At 34.8% G+C, this 23155-nt stretch overlaps 1 protein-coding gene across 2 annotated transcripts in view; it reads left to right on the forward strand.

The window, feature by feature from the left end:
- The window catches only part of CFAP299 (cilia and flagella associated protein 299), a 644411-nt gene extending 623883 nt beyond the window's left edge, over positions 1–20528 (forward strand). The window contains exon 6 of one of the 2 annotated variants that reach the window (XM_003923943.3): positions 13476–14165. In XM_003923943.3, coding sequence (XP_003923992.1) covers positions 13476–13571 — 96 coding nt within the window. In that variant the 3' untranslated portion in view covers positions 13572–14165. Of the gene's footprint in view, positions 1–13475; positions 14166–19057 lie in introns of those variants that run through there. The other variant, XM_074396342.1, reaches the window with a different exon arrangement.
- Positions 20529–23155: the final 2627 nt, after the last annotated feature.

The raw sequence follows: 23155 nt of genomic DNA on the forward strand, positions 1-23155 counted from the left end.
TAACATTTGTCTCTTTTTTAATGGAAGAGTTTTATTAGAATTTATGATAAATTTGAAGAAAAAATTTTCTAACTCTTGAAGAAAGAAAAAGCATTTGGCTAATGAGTGATAAGAATAAGAATTATTAGGTGAGACATCCAACAACATTTGGATACATTTATTTCTTTAAATTTTAATTTTATCTTGTGGAAAACAAAAATCAGTAGTAGACTGAAAAAAAGAAATGTTGGTCTCAGCATTAATAAACAGAGTTTTAGACTTTACTATTAATTGGCTGCATGACCTCGATAAATTCACTCAACTTCCCTGGGTTTTAGTGGTCACAATTAGAAGATACATGGTTTTTCTGCTGTTGTTTTTGTTTGTTTTGTTTCTTTCTGATATATAGAGTTCCTTTAAAGCACCAGGCCCAGTTTTCAGAGATTCTGCCTCAACTGGGACCAGAAGTACAGATTTTAATAAGCAGTCAGTATGATTCTGCTGCAGGTTGTTTATGAACTGCAATTTGAGAAAAATCTCCATAAAAAGTCAATAGTCCAAGAAATGTATCATTCTATTCTCAAACATAAGTAGAAAAACGCTTACATATTTTAATTATTATGGACCATATTCACCTCTTCAACAATCCAATATCTTTTGTATTTCATGCATCCAACATAAGATTTCTTATAGACCTACAGAAGAACCAAGAAATAAGCAAAATGAGTGTCTGTAGTTACATTAGTAACTACAAATACATAGTGATAGGAATTACATTTTTATGTTCAATAGTTTTTTAGCAATTTTAATTGAAATTCTTCCTAAGGTGAACATCTCATAAATCCAGTAAAGTGCTATAAAATGGTATAAGAGCAATTCAGCTCTCCTTTTCTTCTCCTTAATGTATGCTTTTTGAAATACTTTATGGTTAAAATTAAAGAGGTCAAGATAAATGAAAGGTGGAAACAGTGATAAACAGGATGTGTTTACTTTGTACAACACAGATGTGGACTCATTATTTCTGAAGCATGTTTCCCATGAAAGGCAGTTGTTTAGGAATGGTAACAATGGAAAAAGAAACTTGTGCAGTTCTTACAACAAGTAATATGAGTTCATTGGTCAAGAAATTCCAAATGCAATAAGAGTTTGGTTGCATTAAAAACAGGACCACTGACTTTAACTTCCCTGCAGCTGTATAACATCTGGAACAAATAAGCCAAGTTTCTATTTTTGAGTGAAGAATGCTTGTTTGAGTGATTCACATCCACCAAAATGTTTCCAGAGTATTATCTTTAGAAGAATTAAATGGAAGCACTTTGCACTCTGTCCAATATATTATCTGGACAAATTTTTAAAATAGGCCTTTTTTTTTTAACTTTTAAAAAACATTAACCATGGGAGAGTTTGCTTTGAGTCTTACCATAGCATAAGTGGTCTAAAACTGGATGAACCACTAATAAGGCAAGGGGGAGGTGGGGTGGGGGAAAGAGAGAGATTGTATACAATAGTTACAAAAAAAAAATTATTGGTTACACAAGCTTTTCTCCACTTCCCCTTTCTGAGAGGCCATCACCTGGAAAAATGCCTTGCTAATGAATATTTAATAAATATTCATTAAATTGATGATTGAATGGCTCATTCCCTCCAAAAGCAATAACAACAACAAGAAGAATACAGTAATTAAAAGTTAAGGAGTAAATTATGTTAGTTATTTGATATAGCAGTGATAGCAGAAATGGTATAGTCATTTCCCTCTGTACTAACCCAAATAAGTCAGAAAAATTGCAAGATTTATTGCTGAAATCAGATTTCAGAGCAACTATGCAGAAATCTTTATTTTGATCTATGCTTTCATACCTTCTTATGCAGTCTCCCAGGAATATATAATTTAAACGATCTCAAATTAAGACTATTGAATTAGAACATGATTTTGATTTGTCAACAGACTTCAACAGATTAAATGACTCACTCACAGTTACACAGTTTATTAGTAGAAACCATCAATGAAGCTTAAATATTATGAGACACATGGAGGAGGTGAAAATGAACAAGACTTTAATCTTTGCCCTTTAAAACTGTTAGTGTCTTCAGGGAAATAGGCAGGTTATGCTTTAACAACATACCTGCAGTATAAGGCAGAAAGTGGTACTTACACAGTAGAGATATACTTTGGGAATTCAGTGGAAGAAGAGATGATTTTTGATCTGGAGACAGGAGCTAGTAGAAAGGAATGGTGAGGGGAGAGCACTAGAGATAATGTTAAGTGCTAATGGAGGAAGTAAACTTTACCTGGGACTTAAAGGAAGATAAGGAATTGAACCAGAGAGGGAGAGAACTGAATGCATAAGGAGGGAAAGGCAATCAATTCCAGGAATTAGACCATTACCCAAGATAAGATTCACAGGTGTAAATCAGACAAAGGAAAACCCAAATAGTTCAATTTGGCTGCTACACTGGCTTGAAGGGGTGAAGTGGGAATTAAGGCTGGATTGGTCATCAGAAGCTTTGACTGCAGCACTGATGCAGATCTTGTACTGGACTTAATAGAAAATGGGGAAATATGCCAAGGGTCTTGTGCAGGAAATAACAGGATGAAAGTTAATGTTAGAAGGTGTAGAGAGGAAAAACTGGAGAAGACAAGCAGAATAACGGTAATCCAGGTGAAAAATAAAAAGGACTGAAGTAGAGGTCCTGCTGAAGTTGACAAATTTTGAGTTGCTACTTTCGATATTGCAACTACCAGATCATTCAGGCGTATATAGAACTTACAGTATGTACATCTATCTAGAAAAGTTTTTGGGAGACCTTGCTTTGCCCCAATACTCAGAAAACAAAAGAGGAAGACAGAACTTGTCTGTGGAAATGAGGAGAGAGACACTAATGCTGGGTGATTATAGAGGAAATAGGTGAGCTGGGTGGACATCTGCCACCTCTTTGTTTTTCCCTCCACTTCGCTCTTCCTCATTTGATGTTTCCTGGACAACTGTTGAGCACTGTGAGGTATTAATGTGAATCTGAAAGGTAGATTTCTTGCCCTAAAAAGCTCACAGGTTAACTAGTGAGTGGGTGGGAAAATACATGCAGAAACATGGCAAGCTAGAAAGTAACCTGAGAGGACAGAAAAAGTTCTGTAAGAATTCAGGGGAAGCAGAATGTACTTTAGACCAAAGATGTTCAAAGACCAGTTAATAAAAGAGATAGCATCTGAACTGTATCTTGAAGGGTGGGTATGGTGAGGACATAAGGACTGGAGAGGAAGGGTGTTCTGATAGAAAGGAAAATCACACACAAAGACATGGGAGCACAGAACACAGGGTTGTGAGGAGAAGGCTGAGGACTTCCTTGTGGCTACAGAGTGGCTGTCAGCACAGATCAGAATCACCCAGGAAGCTTTAGAACTTATGATGCCTAGCCTCATCCCAAGAATGCTAGATAATTGGTCTGGGTGGAAGGCTTTGGCATTGATACTTTTCAAAAACACCCTGGGTAATTCTAGTGGGTAAGAAGGGTTAAGACAAAAGTGTAGGAAGGAAAGTCATGGCAGAAAAGTCTTGGGAGAATAATTGAACTCCAAAAGTGGAAGCCAAATCTAATTAGTTTTTGCCACTCTATGCACTTCAAGGAGATTCAGCACTATGTGTGTCACAATGACTTAGAATCAAAATTTCTAAGTATGAAAATGCATAATCCATTTTGAAGGTAGGTGATATGATTTGTCTGTTGGCTAAACTTCATTGGTGTGCTTTTATAATGCAAAAGAAGATCAGTTATATTAAAATAAGAAATTTTACAAGGCAAGATCTCTTTTGTTATCTAATTTGATGTCTAATAGAGTACATCTTAAATATAGTTACTTGGTAAATCACTGACAACTAAACAAGTAAACCAAAAGACATGAAAAGTCTCAGAGATGTATGGTTTCTATCAATTGCAGGACATTAGTGAAACAAAAAACACTATTATAGAATACAACTTTCTGGTTCCATGCTGATTGTCACAAAGTTTGGAAGGCATGTGCAATGTGGACTGTGCATATATTTAGCAGGATTAATTTCTTTGTTCTTTTTGTATCAATACTCCTATTAAACCTAGATTCCTCTATTTGAAAATTGTTCACAATTGTTCATACATAGCAATGAGCTACATTGGCATGTAATCTATTGTCACAAGAGCTCTTTATCAGTACCCAGCCTGCCATGGGTTGATTAGGAGCAATTCATATTAATTCAGGAAAACATTTCCTCTTCCTCTCTCTTTCTCAAATTCACCAATCAGAGAACCCCAGGCTCTGTCCTTAGATATCAAACTAAATCCATCTATGGTGAGGCATAGGAATTTATATTTTTAAAAGCCTCTTCAGATAACCCTAAAGATTAGCTGGTTTGCATAGTACTATTGTCTTAGCTGTTGCTTTAGCTTAATGTATGTGCATAAAGCAATCAAACTTCATTCCTATAAAATAAGTTGTACTTCAACAGTCTTAATTTTAAGTCATTGAAATGACACATTCCTGGGACTGCACAGACCAGAAAGCACAGACCATATACCAAAGAGTGCTGGTAACAAGATACAACTGCAGTAAATGATTCTGCTAATAAATCACCATCACTGCTATTTTTGCTTCTTATTTTGATCATTATGGAAGCCAGAGATTAGGTGGCAGCATGTGGGGATTTACACATTCTTGCTATTAGTGCCTCATGGAACTTCATTTTGTGAAGTGAGTTTGCCTAGAGGCTCAAATGAAAAAATACACATGACAGAAACTTATAAAGCATAAACTGTTAAATGTAGGGCAGGAACCCTTTCTGGACATTTTGCCATTGTATCACCAAGGCTAGCACCATGCCTGCACATCACTTTGCCATTGTATCACCAAGGCCAGCACCATGCCTGCACACCAATAAACATCTGTGGGGCGAATAAATTGAATATTAAATATTTGCTAAAGAAATGAATGGTAGAGCCAAAAATAATTCTTAAAAAAAATTTGAGGTTAACTTAAAATATTTTAGGGTCTTAGGCACTGAAAACATGGAGAGCTAAAGCAATTTTTAGCTAAAAACTAACAAAGTAATTGACTTCAGTGCTTTTCTGCCTAGGTGGATGGATGAATGAATTAACACTCAAGGTTCTTTGGGGGCACTGTCGAGGGTAAATGGTGATTTGTCCAAGATAACGGCAAAGAGTTAGGTGCATGGGGGAATGAGAGTAGCAATTACTTTATTATTTTTAAAATAAATGTATAGTCATTGTTATCTGTTATTTTACAAGTGCAAAAAACAAATATGTCAAATTATTTCTTTTTCCCTGAGCAAAAGAGTAGACACATAAGGTTTAAAATTAAAAATAAATTCAACTAATAAAATCACCCGTTTTTGTTTTTGCAGTTTTTTTAATTTAGAGGAAGATTCCAGCAACATCTTAATAGAGCTCCCCTCTCCTCTGTCCTGCCCTCTCAAGCAACCCCCACCAAGCACTTGCTACTATTAGCAGGAAAAGTGTTCATTACCTGTTTAATATCACCTCTGCTTCTGAGGTCATTGGCTCCTCTTCATTTCCCTTGCCTCCCAGACCCTAAAATCCTAACCTGTCACAGCCTTGAAATTGTTGTCAAAGTGGAATCCCATAACATTTCTACATCCTATTGGCAGATGGTTTGAATTTAATCTCTTGGAACCTCGCCCTTCAGTGAAGGTCCTCAGTTTTAAAGTCTGCTTTTTACAGGAGCCACATATAATCCTTTTAGAAAAACAAATAAGCAAACAAAAAGATGAACAGAAGTTTTAAGCAAGGCTGTGGTTTCCTCAATGTCTCAAAAATGTTTCTTCAAAGTCCGCTGTAAACCTAATTTAATATTGGGCCAGTGGAGCAGGGGATATCTCCTGAATCACCAACACCACCTTTCTGGCCCCTGGATTTTCCTTGGAGACCTCTTATAAATGTTGCTTTTTAACTGTGGCACAGTCACAGTTATTAAGTAAAGCTGAGGCCTTGCCAACTTTCTGGTTTTGCTACTCAAATTATTGAATGTTTGGTTGATTATAGTCCTAAAACACCCACATACTAAGTAGCTTTTAAACATTTTCTCCTCTGGGTATTCACCTGGTATATCTGAACTGAAAGCTCATCACATATAAATTAAGTATTTACTCAACTAACTACTGCTAAAATAGATGGCCGTGAGGAATACATTAAAATTATGTAACAGAGCTTGGCTTGTATGCATTAAAACTCCTAAAACTTAAATGTCATGTCCTCCACTTGACCTGAAAAACTGACTTTAATTTTATATGCAGTATTTAAGTAACAACCCCAAGAGATAAGCACATTGTTCATAAATGTCCAATGCATGAACTCATATATGAACTGTAACACAAGAAACGTAAGCTAGAGGAAAGAAAAAAATACATTTTTTTGAATTTAGATTTTTATATATACATAAATATATATGTGAATGTTTAGTAATAAGAGTGTAAATGATAAGACTCCACCATCTGAGCTGAATATATGCAATGAAGAGAAAGTCACATATCCCAGTAATGCATACCTGACAAAGAAAAAATATTATTTTAAACTGTTAATTCGAAGAAAAGCCTAATCAAAAAACATGATGCCAAAAGTAAAAAGGGCCCATATGGCCTAGAAATATAAGAAAGGAGAGATTTGAGAAAGAGAGCTTTAGACACAGTTCATGCTCACTTTTTCACAAAATGTATTACCTCAAATCAAGAAGTACAAAAGAGAGTAGAAGTTAATTTCCTGGCAAGATGGAATGATTGAATAAGAACAAAATAATCATTTCCCCTATGATCTTAAAACACGGATAGCTAATAACACAGACGCAGGCATCAGAAAACACGTGAATCAGGCATGGTGTCATTGCAGGTGCAAGACCACAGTTGAGGGATTATTACTAGTTCATAGAAAGAGCATGGTTTTTTTCTGGGTCTCGACAATTGAACAAGTAGTTAACTCCCATGACTTTTTCTCAGCCATTTGCCACTCCCAGCAAATACTCATAATTTCTCAAAAATGGAAATCCCAAAGCAGAGTGAGAGTTGCAGTGTATTAGAATATGGAACACAATAGCATGAATAGTGACCAAGACCATTAGCGAGAGAAAAAAATCTCATGTTGCTAACTTAAAAGTGGTTATTGCTGGCTGAAATATCTTTGGCATGTACATTGATGGAGGGACATACACGTTGTCTCAAACAGCTGAGGCAAGCTTGAAAAAGAAAAACACAATCAAACGAACAAAAATGTCAACAACTTGGTAGGTCAGAAAACTACCTCTTAAGTATGTGAGGTTGTTCCAAGCGGATAGGTTCTTAATTTTGAGGGGAAAACAACTTATTTTAGAAATCTGATAAGTTTCATGGACTTATGATACAAACAAACAAATAAAAATCAAACACAGCCATATATAGAGTAGTATAATTGTATTTTAGGTTATTCAAAGACCTGCCTGAGTACTTTAATGTATCCCACTTGAGAATTCACCAAGACCTGAGGATTCTCTAAAATACTTGGAAACAATTGAAAGCAGCTAAAACTGCAAAACAAGTTGGAAGAGACTAAGAAATGGCCATCAGGGCTCAGGTTGAGCAAAGCTGTCAAGAGGGGCAATACTTAGAATGAGTTGAAGTTACAGAGATCTTATCAGTTTTGTGATTAGGGAAAATTAGTTCACCCCTTTGAGCACTCTCAGTTTTCTCATCTGTAAAAATCTAAAATTTTATAGCCATTTACAAACAGGTGTTGTGAAAATTAAGTGAGGGGATGTGTTTAAAATGCCTGCCATGATGTAGGTGCTCAGTGAATGAAGATTGATTCCCAGTAGTGTGAAAACTCTAAAAGAATGACCATTTTCCATTGCAAGAGTTAAAAACTGGAAATAATTTTCATGTTCCTGACCAATGATTAAATTATGATACATGCACACAAAGAACAGTATGTAGCAGTTTAAAAAGTTAAAGCCATATTTACTGATGTTGATGGATTAGTACAGATGTTCAAGATACGCTATTACGTGAAAAACGAAAATAGAAAGTAATGTAGATAGACCAGGCACAGTAGCTCATATCTGCAATCACAGCACTTTGGGAGGCTGAAGCGGGCAAATCACCTGATGTCGGGACAGCCTGGCCAACATGGTGAAACCCCATCTCTACTACAAAAAATATTAAAATTATCTGGGCATAGTGGCATGCACCTGTAATCCTGGCTACTTGGGAGGCTGAGCAGGAGAATCACTTAAATCTGGGAGGCAGCGGTTGCAGTGATCTGAGACTGATCATGCCACTGCACTCCAGCCTGGAGTGAGACTCTGTATCAAAAAAAAAAAAAAAAGAAAGAAAAGAAAGAAAGAACAAAGAAAGAGAAAATAAAGAAAAGAAAATATCAGAAAGAAAATAATGTAGATAATATTCTAGCCTTTGAATTAGTCATATCGGTATAAGAATTTCCCATTTATGGACATTTAGTTTGGTTTCTGCTTTCCCTTCAGTTTAATTAACAACTCTCTACAATCAAGTTTCTGATTTTACCCCCACTTAGGACAGATTTCTAAAATGGAAATCTGTCAAAATATATGTGTTTTTTAAAGTTTTAGATACATGTTGTCAAATTGCTTTGCAGTTAGACCATGCCAATTTACAATTATATCTGGGCTGTTTAAAATTTCCCGTTTCCCATGCCCTCTTTATTTTACATACTTTTTAATTTTGTTAATTTCACAGTCCAAATTTGTTTGGAGTCATTTTGATTTGCATTTTTTATTACTATTGGAAATGAACATTTCTTTTATAGGCATGCCAGTATATAATATTTCTTATTTATATATTTATTTTAGAGACAGAGTCTTGCTCTGTCACAGCCTGGAGTGCAGTGGCACAATCATAACTCACTGTAGCCTAGAACTCTTGGGCCCAAATGATCCCACTTCCACCCTGCACATCCCCCCTCCCCAGCCTCTGGCAGAGCTGGGACCACAAGCACTAATCTCCATGCCTAAGTGTTTTGGTTTTTTTTATTATTATTATTTTTATTTGTTTGTTTGTTTGTTTGTTTTAGAGACAGTATGTTGCCAGGGCTGGTCTCCAACTTTTGGCCTCAAGCAATCCTCCTACTTTGGCTGACCAAATTAATGAGATTACAAGCTTGAGCCACCATTCCCAATCTCCTCTTTTCTAGAATTGTTATTGCCTTCTACCTACTTTCCTATAGGGTTTTAGAGGGAATTTTAAAATAAAATTTTAAAGTATTCTATGTATAGAGGGTAGAAAACGTTTGGCTATCATATTTTTGGTGGCATGCCACAATTTAGATATCTTCTAAAGTTTACAATTGTTTTGGCATGCAAAATTTTAAATTTCAAATTTTTCTATGGTCCTAGCTACAGATTTCTCTTTCTGATTGCTTCTATATTTAAAAAGATTGCTCTACAACAATCAGAAAAATATTTGGGTATATTTTGCTATAATTTTATGATTCTTTTGATATATTTAAATCTGTAATTATTCTGGGGTTTGGTAGAATAAGATTAGAATCTTCTCATTTTGTTCCACCAATTGTTATTCTTCAGTAACTTTTTACTGTTGGTCTTACTCCAATGTCTTGTTTTACCCACATTTTATACTTGTCCTGGAGTGCCATCTCTCCTGGGACCCAGTAATGGTTTCAGGCAGTAAGTAATATTTTCACAGCTCCTTATAGTGCAATGAATGTGAAGGGAGAGCTTTCTAAGTGCTGGATTTTCTCAGCCAGTTACATTGTTTGCTGTTAGTGTTGTGTATGTGTGACTGCTTTTAGCACTCTTGCTATATATTATTAAGAAACAATTTTTAAAAGAAGATAGACACATCATTCTCATATAGATATAAAGTAAACATGGGGCAAAGATTTTTAACTCATTAATTAATTAATGAGAGTCCAGTAAGGTATTACAACTGGTTCCAGAGAATTCAAAGAGCAGAAACATAAAAAGTGGATAAACAAATTTTAAAATATTTACACATAAATTAAAAAGGGTCTTTAAAAATCAATGCAAAAATTATTTGAATTATTGTCAGATTTCTGCAATTTACAGAATTGTAATATAGATCATTAATGAGAAAGGCTAAATGAGTGAGTAGTTAAGATGCCCACTGTTTGATTTTTTTTTTTTTTTTTTTTGCCCATTTCAAAGTTTCTCACAAGTTTCCCAGGCAGAATGTCTCCTTCCCTCTTTTTATCATAATAATTTTGGAAAGGTTACTCTTGATAATAAAAATGTAGCTAGTCTTACTAGGTTTGTCTTACTGTTTATATAGGTGTAGCAAAAGTGTTATTTTACCATATAGGTCACCATAAATTTGAGTTGTTAATTCTAAGGCTATACAATTTTGAAGAAACACAAGAAATCTCAAATTAGACTTCTAAAACCCTTTATTAATGGTCATCCTGATGCTTGAAAACTAAATCCAATAAACTCTGTCTACAAGATTTCACCTATAAAACCTACAATTTTGGGTAAATTAGTCTCTTTTAAAAGTCTTAAAATATCTTAAGATAAGTTATATGTAGTATACAATATTCTTGACCATTAAAACCAAGAAGTAGACCAGTTTTTCTGGAAGGTCTCTGTAAATACTACCTCCATAAGTCAAATCAAACTTAATTCCTTAAAAGCAGCCATTTCTATATGATTCAATGAACATTGTTTTCAAACGTGACATTACAGAGAAGGCTTTGGTTTTATAATCTGTACAATTACATCCTGTTAAAAAGACAAGATAACAGGTTCTTACTGAAGTGATGCAGATTACTAAATGGCCATGGTAAGTAAAAAGACAATAATAATTTCTGAGTCCTAGAGGAATAAATGAAAATCAGGTATCATTTTCAAATGCTTCATTTCATTTTATAAAGTAGATTCTACTAAATTACTATGCATTACAGATTTCTTAAAAAGAAGGAGAAAGGGTGTTCTCACATACCCAAAGGATTATAAATCATTCTATTATAAAGACACACACACACATATGTTTATTGCGGCACTTTTTACAATAGCAAAGACCTGGAACCAACCCAAATGCCCATCGATGATAGACTGGACAAAGAAAATGTGGCGCATATACACATAGAATACTATATAGCCATAAAAAACGATGAGTTCATGTCCTTTGTAGGGACATGAATTAATCTGGAAACCATCATTCTCAGCAAACTGACACAAGAACAGAAAATCAAACACCACATATTCTCACTCACAAGCGAGTGTTGAACAATGAGAGCACATGGACACAGAGAGGGGAGCATCACACACTGGGGTCCGTTGGAGGGTTACTAAGGGAGGGATAGTGGGGCATAGGGAGGTTGGGGAGGGATAACATGGGGGGAAATGTCAGATATAGGTGACAGGGGGATGGAAGCAGCAAACCACATTGCCATGTATGTACCTATGCAACAATTCTGCATGATCTGCACATGTACCCCAGAACCTAAAGTGCAATAAAAAAATATATTTTAAAAGATGAGTTATTAAGTATAGCACAATTTAACTTAATTTCCTAATTTCCTAATTTTTTGGAATTTTATTTGATTTACATAAGAACATATTTCTATAAGAACTCTATAAGCCAATCAGAACCGAGTTTCTTTAATTTATGAGATATTTTAATCTAATTCATTAACCTCCAGAGAGAGGAAAATATTATGCATTCATCCAAAAAGAGATAAAGGTTTTTCTAAAGTATAAGCATCTAGACACACAGACACAAGACTGCTTATAACTTCAGATCTAAGTATTAGCCATATATCAGAAGTAAACACACAAAAAAATCACCAATTCATATATCAAAGAGTTCTGTTTCCTGATGGGCACAAGAGTCTAAATTTGAGCTCAAAATAGACAAGTAAAAAACAATAAAAATAAAATGCTTAAAAAAGATTATTGTTTATCACACAAGGAGAATAAATCTCTATAATCCATTAATCCTTTTACAGAGACCACAATGGCTAGCCCACAACATTCTGAATCATTGCTGTCACCAGCAGGAAATAATTTGTCAACCTTAAAAGTTCCAAAGACAAAAACAATGCACAAAAATAGCCAAAAAGGAAAATATAGAGACAGAAGATCCACAACGTTAAATTTCTATTGCTACTAGGGATTTAGCTTTGGGAGTATGGGTTTAAGCCCCCCAGGGGTACAACACTCCTCCATCGTGCAGGTTATTCATCTATCAGAGAAATCCAATGACTATTGGCAGTAGAATCTCCAAAAATTTACAAGATAATTTTTTAAAAGAATGTAAACATAATTCTTATGCAGACATAACAAATGTTCAAAGGATTTCATTTAATAAATTGTAGAAGAAACCAGTTAGATATTATAGCCACTTCAAAGGAGAATTCAAAGAGCAGAACATATTTGCACAGGGAATAAGGAAAATTGAAACAAAACAGGTCTCTATATAGGACAATGATTAATTGAATTTCACTGGACACAATTATTTTGCATCTTTGTGGGCAAGATATTGTCAATTTTATACACTATTATCAATTTTTTACAACTTAAAGAGTTGTAAAATAGCACAAAAACAATAAAAAGCAAAACTAACTTAGATGGGGGCACAGTCAGGACACTCACATTTTGTTTAGCACAATAAATTAAGTACCATGTGGAAAAGGCAATACCAAGGCTTCTCTTTATCCTCAGTTCTAAATTTATAATTATCTCTTCTTAAAAGAGCAAATAATATCATTTTTACATCAAATATACAAAAGGCCTAGTAACTAAAATTTTCTAATTGTACCTATTGTACAACTCTTTTGGAATCACTTTTTTCTCATCTGTTGAAGCATCGGCCTCACTCAAACTTCTTTCTTCTCTCCTTATCAATACCATATTAACCATAGAGGCTTTCTAGAAGCCTATTAGTATGATAAGCTATCCCGAATTTTTTTTAAAGCAATGAAATCCTTTTAAAAGCTTATAATTTGAAGGAAAAAATAAAAGCAGATCAAATTGTTTTTGAAGCGATGAGAAAGATGCTTTGTGTGAAACTCACTATGGACAGATACTTCCACTGGTCTGAACCAATCCCAAACTTCAGATATATTATATGACAAACTTGAAATCAAGATAGGATTCTTTTTGATTTATTACTCTGAAGTCACATGTGTTTGTAAAGCCCTTCTGCAGTTAGTGACTCATGGAGTTTAGTAGAGTGTAGACAAGCATGAGCCTGTGACACTGCTTTGATCCTGGGCATTTTCAGTAATATTACAACCCAGGGCCTCAAAGCTCCTAATTGGAATTATCATCACTCCTGAGAAAAAGATTGGGGCAGGGGGCAGTGGGGTACATGTATCTATCTCCATGGAAATAGCCTTGCTAGTTTTGTTTTCTACAATATAAAGCAAAAAAGAAAAAAAAAAAAGGAAAAAAAAAAGTAAGGCCAATTATTTGCATAGACTTGACTAACAATGTAATTTATGTACTTTAGGCGCAGCCAGGTGACAACTCTACTAGAATCCCTATTCCAACAGAACTCTACATACAAGCTGTCATTTTTGACCACATTTCCAGAAGGAAGATTTAAGCACCAATAAGTTCGTTTCCTAATATTTTGCTAACTTTAAATAAATTCCATAGACAGAACAAATTAGAATGATAAATCAGCCCTGTAGCTGGAAGGTAAATTCGTACAAGAAAGTTAATAAAGAAATTAGAAAGAAAACTGTAATATTGACTGTCATTTTATTATACAGATAGCCTCTAAGCTGATTGCAACAGTTCATGGGAGAGAATTTTGGTGCTACTTCAAAGATACTATAATTGGTAACATATTATAGCTCAGATTTTCAAAACAAGAAAATTGTTCCAGATACTACTATTGCTAAATTGAATTGACCAAGCTTTTGCCATATGGCAATGCTAGCTGCTAAAATCATTGAAAATTGACTGTTAAGGGGTCCTAAATGAGCAGTCAAGTACAAGCAAATATAAATACAAGGTTTTTTCAATAGTACGAAAGGAAGTAAAATCTGCACTATCTCACGAGATGATTTATAAAATGAATGAAAGTGTTTAATATGCATGTATGCCTAGATAACATTAATCCTGTAACAATGAAGCTCAGGAAATGAAACCTAAAGGAAACTAGATTTTAGAAAAATCAACAAGAGAGAGATCCAGGATGGCTGATCACTGGCAGCTCGGGATTGTAACTCCCAGTGAAAGCACAGAGAGCGAGAGGACGCCATACCTTCACATGAATTCTTGTTGCTCACGCACCAGGAGATTCCCAGCGGAGGAGCCCCACGGGTCGCCGGCGCGACTCTTGTGACCGGCGAGGCAGTTTTGCCGGCGCCTGGGAGCGTCGGTTCTTCATGCAGAGTCAAAGAAGCACCATCAATCTTAACGCCGCTGATTTAGTCGGTGCAGTGGGTTGCTCAGATTTCGGCGCTGAGAATCAATAAGTCGGACGTCCACTCAGAAAACCAATTACAAAGACGGTAAATACAAAGACCACAGATGGATAAATTTATAACAAAGGGAAGAAAACAGCCAAAAAAGGCTGAGAATACCCAAGATCAGAACGCCTCTCCCTCAACGGGGGATCACAGTTCCTCATCAGCAACGGAACAAGGCTTGATGGAGAACGAGTGTGTTCCAATTACAGAAGCAGGCTTCAAAATGTGGATAATGAGAAACTTCTGTGAATTAAAAGAACTTGTTTTAAACCAATCCAAAGAAACTAAGAACTTTGAAAAAAGATTTGACGAAATGTTAAAAAGAATACACAATTTAGAGAGGAATATAAGTGAATTGATGGAGCTGAAAAACACAATAGGAGAACTTCGTGAAGTATGCGCAAGTTTTAACAGCCGAATTGATCAAGCAGAAGAAAGGATATCAGAGGTCGAAGACCAACTCAATGAAATAAAACAAGAAGACAAGATTAGAGAAAAAAGGATAAAAAGGAACGAGCAAAGTCTCCAAGAAATATGGGACTATGTGAAAAGACCTAATCTACGCTTGATAGGTGTACCTGAAAGTGAGGAAGAGAATGAATCCAAGCTGGAAAATACGCTTCAGGACATTATTCAGGAAAATTTTCCCAACCTAGTAAGGCAGGATAATATTCAACTCCAGGTAATACAGAGAACACCACAGAGATATTCCTCAAGAAGAGCAACTCCAAGGCACATAATCGTCAGATTCACCAGGGTTGAAATGAAGGAGAAAATACTAAGGGCAGCCAGAGAGAAAGGTCAGGTTATCCACAAAGGGAAGCCTATCAGACTTACAGCAGATCTCTCAGCAGAAACCCTACAAGCCAGAAGAGAGTGGGGACCAATATTCAACATCCTTAAAGAAAAGAACTTTCAACCCAGAATTTCACATCCAGCCAAACTAAGCTTCACAAGTGAAGGAAAAATAAAGTTTTTTGTGAATAAGCAAGCACTCAGAGATTTCATCACCACCAGGCCTGCTTTACAAGAGATTCTGAAAGAACCACTACACATAGAAAGGAATAAACAGTATCAGCCTTTCTTAAAAAAAATACCAAAAAGAGCATCAATATAATGAAGAATTTACATCAACTAATGGGCAAAATACCCAGCTAATATTAACTGGCAGTATTAAACTCACATATATTATTATTGATTCTAAATTTAAATTGACTAAATCCCCCATCCAAAGACAGACAGGCAATTTGAATAAAAAACTAAAACCGATCAGTATGCTGCATCCAGACCCATCTCACATTCAAGGATACACAAAGATTTAAAACAAGAGATGGAGAAGGATTTACCAACCAAACAGAGGGCTAAAATAAATAAATAAAAAGCAGAAGTTAAAATTAAGCAACAAAGATCAAAAGAAGCAAAGAAGGACATTATATAATGATAAAAGGATCAATGCAACAACAAGAAGAGCTAAAGATCCTAAATATATACGCATCCAATACAGGAATACGTAGATCAGTACCACATCATATCAACTTAGAAGTTTAAACGAAATGTTCGTTGGCTCCTTGTTTGTTATTCTCTTCCCTCATTTTCTTTTACATCTCCATTATTAAGGACAATTATAGGCATACCCATATTTAGATTGCATTCTAGCCCGGGCAATAAAGCAATACCCCCATCCTCTCTCCCTCTTCCTCTTTCTCTTTCTTCCTCTTCTTTATTCTTTTTCTTATAAAAAAAAAAAGAAAGAAAGAAAGAAAGAAAAAAAAGAAAAATCAAGACGTTACGGTAGAAATAAGCATTTTTTTTCCTACTGTGCCCTGAAGGTGGCTTTTGGGCAGAAAAATATATTATTTGAAGCCACTTTTTATTAAAAAAATAATATTTGGTTATTTCTCTTCTTTTTCCGATTCAATTTGCTTTCTTTTAAACAACCTTGTACTGAGGCAATTAGGTGGGGATAAGCCCAGTGGAAATCTGCTTAGGTGTGGGGTTGGGAGAGCCCAAAGCAGGAAGTCACAGTTCAAGTGCAAGGGTGTATTCATGGGGAAGCTGATGGCTAGGCACAATATGCCAGATCCCAAGCAGGGTAAGTGGAGTGGTGTTAAATTGGAATTGGGCATATCAGGGTGATCACATCACTTTCAATGTATATAAAATATAGAATAGATATAGAATATACATATGTGCATGTATAGTCCCTCACTCTGTTCACTGGAAGAGCCCAGGAGCAGCCACCCACCAATGTCAATGAGCATACCTAGTGCCCAGATCTTAGATTCTCAACACCATTTTCCACCAAAAAAACAGGGATAGGGATCCTTGGTAAAACAACTAATTTGGGAGCTGAAGCAGGAAAAATGCAAGAGTCTAGAATATCTTTTTATGCCAGGAAGTTAAAAAGTTCTCAAAAACAAATGAGATTTATCAAAAGGATCACAGAACTCAGTTTGAAGGGTACCCTCTGGCCAAATCTGGGACAATTGGGGCATCAGAAAACTGATCATTACAGAGCTAAAATAAGAAACAATGAGTCCATGTTCATCTACAGACATGAATAAATTGTAAGTCAGATAACAAAGAGGATATTTACACAGTATTTATAAAATATTTATTAATTACAGAGAAAACAATGGCACATACCACTTTCAGCAAATTATCAAAGAGAATATTGTCAGTAATGAAGCAAAATGAATTTATGCCATAGCAAATAAGATTCATGTGTCAATCAATTAGTCAAATACGACGTTTGAAATTGGAAGAGCAAGGCCTATCTGATGCAACAGAGGAACATAGCATCCGCTTTGTAATAATACTTCCAAAGTTGCATAACCTGAATCTAATCAAAAGAAAACTCAGACAAACCCAGATCCAAGGATGTTATTCAAAATAACTGGCCTGTAATCTTTAGAAGTGTGAAGATCATGACAGTGAAGGTAAAAAGAGAAACTGTCCCAGGCTGGAGAAGAATAGAAAGACATCACAATGAAATACAACACATGATTCTGAAATGGATCCTTATTCTATAAAGGGAATTTGGGGGCAACTGGTGAAAATTTAATTTTTCCAACTGGTGAAAATTTAAGGTTCTAAAGATTAAGTGGTAGTAATAGAAGAATATTTATTTCCCAGTTTTGATGATTATATTGTGGTTAGATTCATTCCCACTTTTGATTATATTCTGGTTATGTAGTAGAATATTCTTAAATGTAGGAAATTACATTAGACTTCAAGGAAGGATCATGTTAGTAGATTGTTTATAAATAATTCAGGGGAAAAAGCTTTTGCTGGTGTACTTACAACTTTTCTGTTGTAATAAAATATTTGACTTATTAAATTTATAAATTAAAAACCATAGTTTTATATACTTTGTAATGTACGAATTTTATTATTCTATCTATAGATTTGACCAAATTTTAACACTTTTATGGGTCCTTTTATAATTTAACTAAATTCCTTTGAACATTTTAAATTTTAATTATAAACTTGATTATATTTAATTTTCTAAGGATTTTAAATTTTTAGCTAAAAATAAGCTTTCCCATGCATTTAAATGGCTATTTTAAACCTAATAGAATAAATATAATGACTCTTAAGTTTGCTTAAAATATTCCAGTATGGCTTATAAATGCATAAAATTTAAACTTAAAATCATGTCTGAATCAATTATTCAATTATCACACATTAAATTGGAATAACAAGACTTATCTGTTAGATATTCTGTATTCTAATGTGCCAACTTCTCTAAAACATAACTACTTATTTTTAAATGTAGGTATTTAAAAGTTTTAAAATACCAAACATATTTACAATTTATTCCTATATTTAATGCTAAGTTTTAAAGTACTAAAAAGTCAATTATATTATCACAAGTAGTTTTTATATTAGCTTCTGAACTGAATTTACTGACAGTAAATACTAATTGAAAATTTAATTTGGGTTTTGAGATGTATTCGTTTGCAAGGACTGCTCTAATAAAATCCCACAGACTGGGTGGCTTAAACACAGAAATGTCTTTTCTCACACTTCTGGATTTTGGATTTCCAAGATCAAGTGTCAGTAGATCTGGTTTCTTCTAAGGCCTGTCTTCTTGGCTCACCCATGGCAATCTTCTCTGGATGTCCTCACATTGTCTTCCCTCTCTGTGTACATCCCCGGTATCTTTCTGTGTATCTAAATTTGCTTTTCTTATAAGAACACCAGCCAGATTGGATTAAGGTCCACTATGCTAACCTCATTTTAACTTAATTATCTCTTTAGAACCTTTATCTCTAACAGATGAGCATATAGTTTTCAACATATGAATTTTGGACAGACAATTCAGACCATAGCATGGCACATAGATTATAAGCATCCAGGATATTTCCCAGTGATTAGACACTCATGGCCAATGCTAAGCCAAGTCTAGACCTATGAGAATTCCAGCATCATGCCTTTCAAATTAAGGCTGTCTTGTTGTCTAAGTGCCCTGGATTCAAATTTCTTATTAACTGATACTCTTAATCTGATTTGAGTTTTTATCCCCAACTGAGGTTGACTGATAGTCAATGAGTCTATGCATGGTGTCATTCCATTTCTAAATTGTTTTCATGATCTTTCTATTGGCCAGGATACAACCGCTATACAAGATTCAACGGCATCTGATTGTATTGAGCATATCTCTCAAGTCTTACCTTGACCTGTTGTCACAGTTCTAAAGTCACACTAATGCAGCTATTGGAACTTGGAAAGTCCTTTGTGGAAACTTATTGAGAAGATTTCCACCCAGTAAAGAAGAGAGAGCAATTAGGGAACTGATATGAATGAGTTCAGGTACACTAAGGAAGTAATTTTAACCTGAAGCTAATGGCTGAATGCAAAACCAAGGAAAGGGGAAATGTGAAATGTATATGATAATCTCCACAAAGAACAGTGAACCAAAGAGGCAGGACTGAAGAATGAACTAGCCAACTGAAGGGAAATGAAACAAAGAGTGGAACAATTCAATAAAGAATAAAGCACATTAAGAACCAGACTATTTGTTAAGCTGAGCTGGTATTTGGGCACATTAGCTTATCTCTCCAGACTTTGGCTCCTAAAGGTCCCTTCGTATTCAAAACATCTATGATTTCTCCTTGCTGTTTCTTTAATATATTTATAGACTCCCCCAGCTGAAGAGACTCACCTAGTAAGTTAGATGTGAAAGGAATATGTTTATATTTCAGGAATAATCACAGTCGAAGAGTTGAACACTCAGAACTCCTTGTCTATCTCACTAGTATTGAGTTCTCTCTATGCATCATTTCCTTTTTCTGGAAAGCAGCCTCTGTGTTTCTCTACAGCTTTGGTTGTCACAGAAAATATGTTCCGAACAATTCTAGAATCTCATACTCTTTTCCTCTCCCTTTCCCTATCTCCCTGCCACTATCCCTCCCTCCTCTCCTTCCCCTTCCACCAGAATTCCACAAAAGGAACATTTGACTCAGTTGGCATTTTCTGAGATTTTGTTTGTTTGCTTGCAAGCCCCAAAAAAGACAAAAACTAAAGAAAAGTAAAAATTCTCACACATTGAAACAGAGATATGGTACTGGAATCCGGAGTTAAGACTTGAGAAAGAAAGAATACAGAGGAATTGAGGGAGCCTCTCTGTCTGTCAAGCACTGGCAGTAATAGAGCTGAGCTCCAACTTCTCGCCAGTCCCTTTATGTAAATCCCACATTTTGAATTTCCAGGAGTGGAAACCTGATTGACCACACTGGTGTCAGGTTTTTCTTCTTGAATAAATCAGCAATGGTCAGGGTCAGATGGTTAGATATAATACCTAGAAGTTCATCCCTGTGTGTCAAGGGCTGTTTCCAGAGAGGGAAATTTTCACGAGTTGAAAAAACATCACCAGAAATATCAGCTATAAAATCGATTGAAACTTGTACTTTGAAACAAACTTTGCTAAAATTTAGTAAGTAGATGTTGACTCAATTTAATGTTAGAATTTTTATTGGGAGGGATACTTCTTTCCTAAGTTGTTTTCGGGTTTTTTTGGATATTTCACCAGGAATGAGTATCAATGTTTTCTTCCAAATTCAATTTTGTTAATCAATTAAAACTAGGTTTATAAATAAAATTAAGTTATATGATAGGCTTTGTATATAAATTTTAAGATGCATTTTCATTAAAATGCATCTTGAATGATTTATTCAATAAATCTTTCAAATTGGTTTGCTTGTATGTTATCGGAAATTTTGAACTCTACCTATAGGAGCACTTACTATGTGTGTAGTTTTTTCTTTCCCTTCTGGCCAGTAACACTTGATTTATGGACACTGAATATTGAATTTCATGCAATTTTTTTAAAAAAGTCACAGACTTTATATTTTTATATCAGTTTTAGGTTTACAAAATAATTGAGTACTAAGAGCAGATATTTTCCATATACCTTTTCTCCATTACGTATTCACACATATTCCCCTATTGCACAAGTGTGCAATATTTGTTATAACTGATGAACCAGTATTGAAAAATGTTAACTAAAGTCCATAGTTTACATTAGGGATCACTCTTTGTGTTGTTCAGTTTTATAGGTGTTTTTTTTCTTCTTTTTAATCTTTTTTTCAGAGACAGGGTACACTTTGTTGTCCAGGCGGGAGTGCAGTGGCACAATCATAGCTCATTGTAACCTTGAACTCCTGAGCTCAAGCAATCCTCCTGTCTCAGTCTCCCAAGTAGCTAGGACTACAGGCACATGCCATCACACCTGGCCCAGTTCTGTAGGTTTTAATACATGCTGTTTTGTACCCACCATTTCAGTATCATACAAAACAGTTTCACTGCCCTGAAAATCACATTTGCTCCACATACTCATTCTTTCCTCCTTACCCTCTTAAACCTCTAGGAACCTCTACTGTTTTTACTGTCTTTATAGTTTTGCTTTTTCTAGAATGCCATACAGTTGGAATCATATATGGCATCTTTCACTTAGCAATATGCATTTAAATTTCCTCCATAAATTTTCATGGCTTTGATAGCTCATTTCTTTTTCAATCACTGAATTATATTACCTTGTACGGATGTATGACAGTCTGTTTATTCAGTCACCTGTGGAAGAAAATCTTGGTTGTTTCAAGGTTTTGACAATTATCAATAAAACTGCCATAAACATTTGTTCTGGGGCTTTTACGAGCATAAATTTTCAACTCATTTGGGTAAATATCCAGAAGCATGATTGCTGCATCATATGGGTTAGCTTTGTAAGAAACTGACAAATTGTCTCGCAAAGTAACTATACTATTTTGCATTCCCACCATTGATGAATAAGAGTTCCTGTTGCCCCACATTCTAGTCAGCACTTAGTAGTGTCAGTGTTTTTTAATTTTAGCAATTCTAATAGTCGTGTAGTAATGTCTTATTGTTTTATTTGTGATTTCCTGAAGACATATGGTGTTGAGCATCTTTTCATGTACTTATTTGTCACCTTTATGTCTTTCTCGGTGAGGTAGCTGTTCATGTATTTTGCCCACTTTTTAATTGGGTTGTTACTGTTAAGTTTTAAGAGTTTCTTTGCATATTTTGGATCCGAGTCCTTTATCAAATGTGTTTTACAAATTTTTTTTCCCCAGTCTGTGGCTTGTCTCTTTACATATAGTTTTCTTAATGCTATAGTTAACAGATTTATTTAAATATCAACATTAAATTGGCTTTTTCCATATTATAGAAAAGTATGCAGAATTTGTGCTATCTATATTTTTAAGTTTGACATAACCCTCAAAAGTAAAGCCATATGGATTAAAAGCTTTTGAGAAAAAAGTATTTTTATTTGATAGAAATTTATGTTTTCTATTTCTTGAGCCAAATTGGCTCAACTTGAATAGTAATTTTAAAAAAAAAATCTACTTCTTTGAAATTTTAATATATTTTATGGAATTGTACAAAATATATTTTATAATATATTCCCTCCATACTTTTTATAATATCAAATTTCTAATCCCTACTGTATCTGTAGGAAATACTATTCTGGACATAGGCTTTGGGAAAGATTTCATGACGAAGGTGCCAAAGGCAATTGCAATTAAAACAAAAATTGGCAAATAGAACCTGATTAAGCTAAAGAGCTTCTGCACAGCAAGTAAGATTATCAACAGAGTAAACAGATAACCCATGGAATGGGAGAAAATATTTGCAACCTGTGCATCCAACAAAGGTCTAACACCCGGAATCTATAAGGAATTTAAATTAACAAGTAAAAAACTCCATTAAAAAGTAGGCAAAGAACATGAACAAAAACTTTGAAAAAGAAAGCATAAATGAAGCCAACAATAATATTAAAAAATGCTCAACATCCCTAACCATTAGAGACATGCAAATCAAAACGATAATGAGATACCATCTCACACCAGTCAGAATGGCTATTACTACAAAGTCAAAAAATAGCAGATGCTGGCAAGGATGTGGAGAAAAGAGAACACTTATATACTGCTCGTGGGAATGTAAATTAGTTCAGCCATTGTGGGAATCAGTGTAGCAATTTCTCAAAGAACTTAAAACAGAAGTACCAGTCAACCAAGCAATCTCATTAGTGGGTGTATACCTGAAGGAATACAAATTATTTTTCTATAAAGACACATGCATGCGTATGTTTATTTCAGCACTATTCACTATAGCAAAGATATGGAATCAACTTAAATGCCCATCAACCATAGACAAGATATAGAAAATGTGGTACATATATACCATG

Source organism: Saimiri boliviensis, chromosome 3, assembly GCF_048565385.1.
Source record: "Saimiri boliviensis isolate mSaiBol1 chromosome 3, mSaiBol1.pri, whole genome shotgun sequence".
Classification (NCBI taxonomy): domain Eukaryota; kingdom Metazoa; phylum Chordata; class Mammalia; order Primates; family Cebidae; genus Saimiri; species Saimiri boliviensis.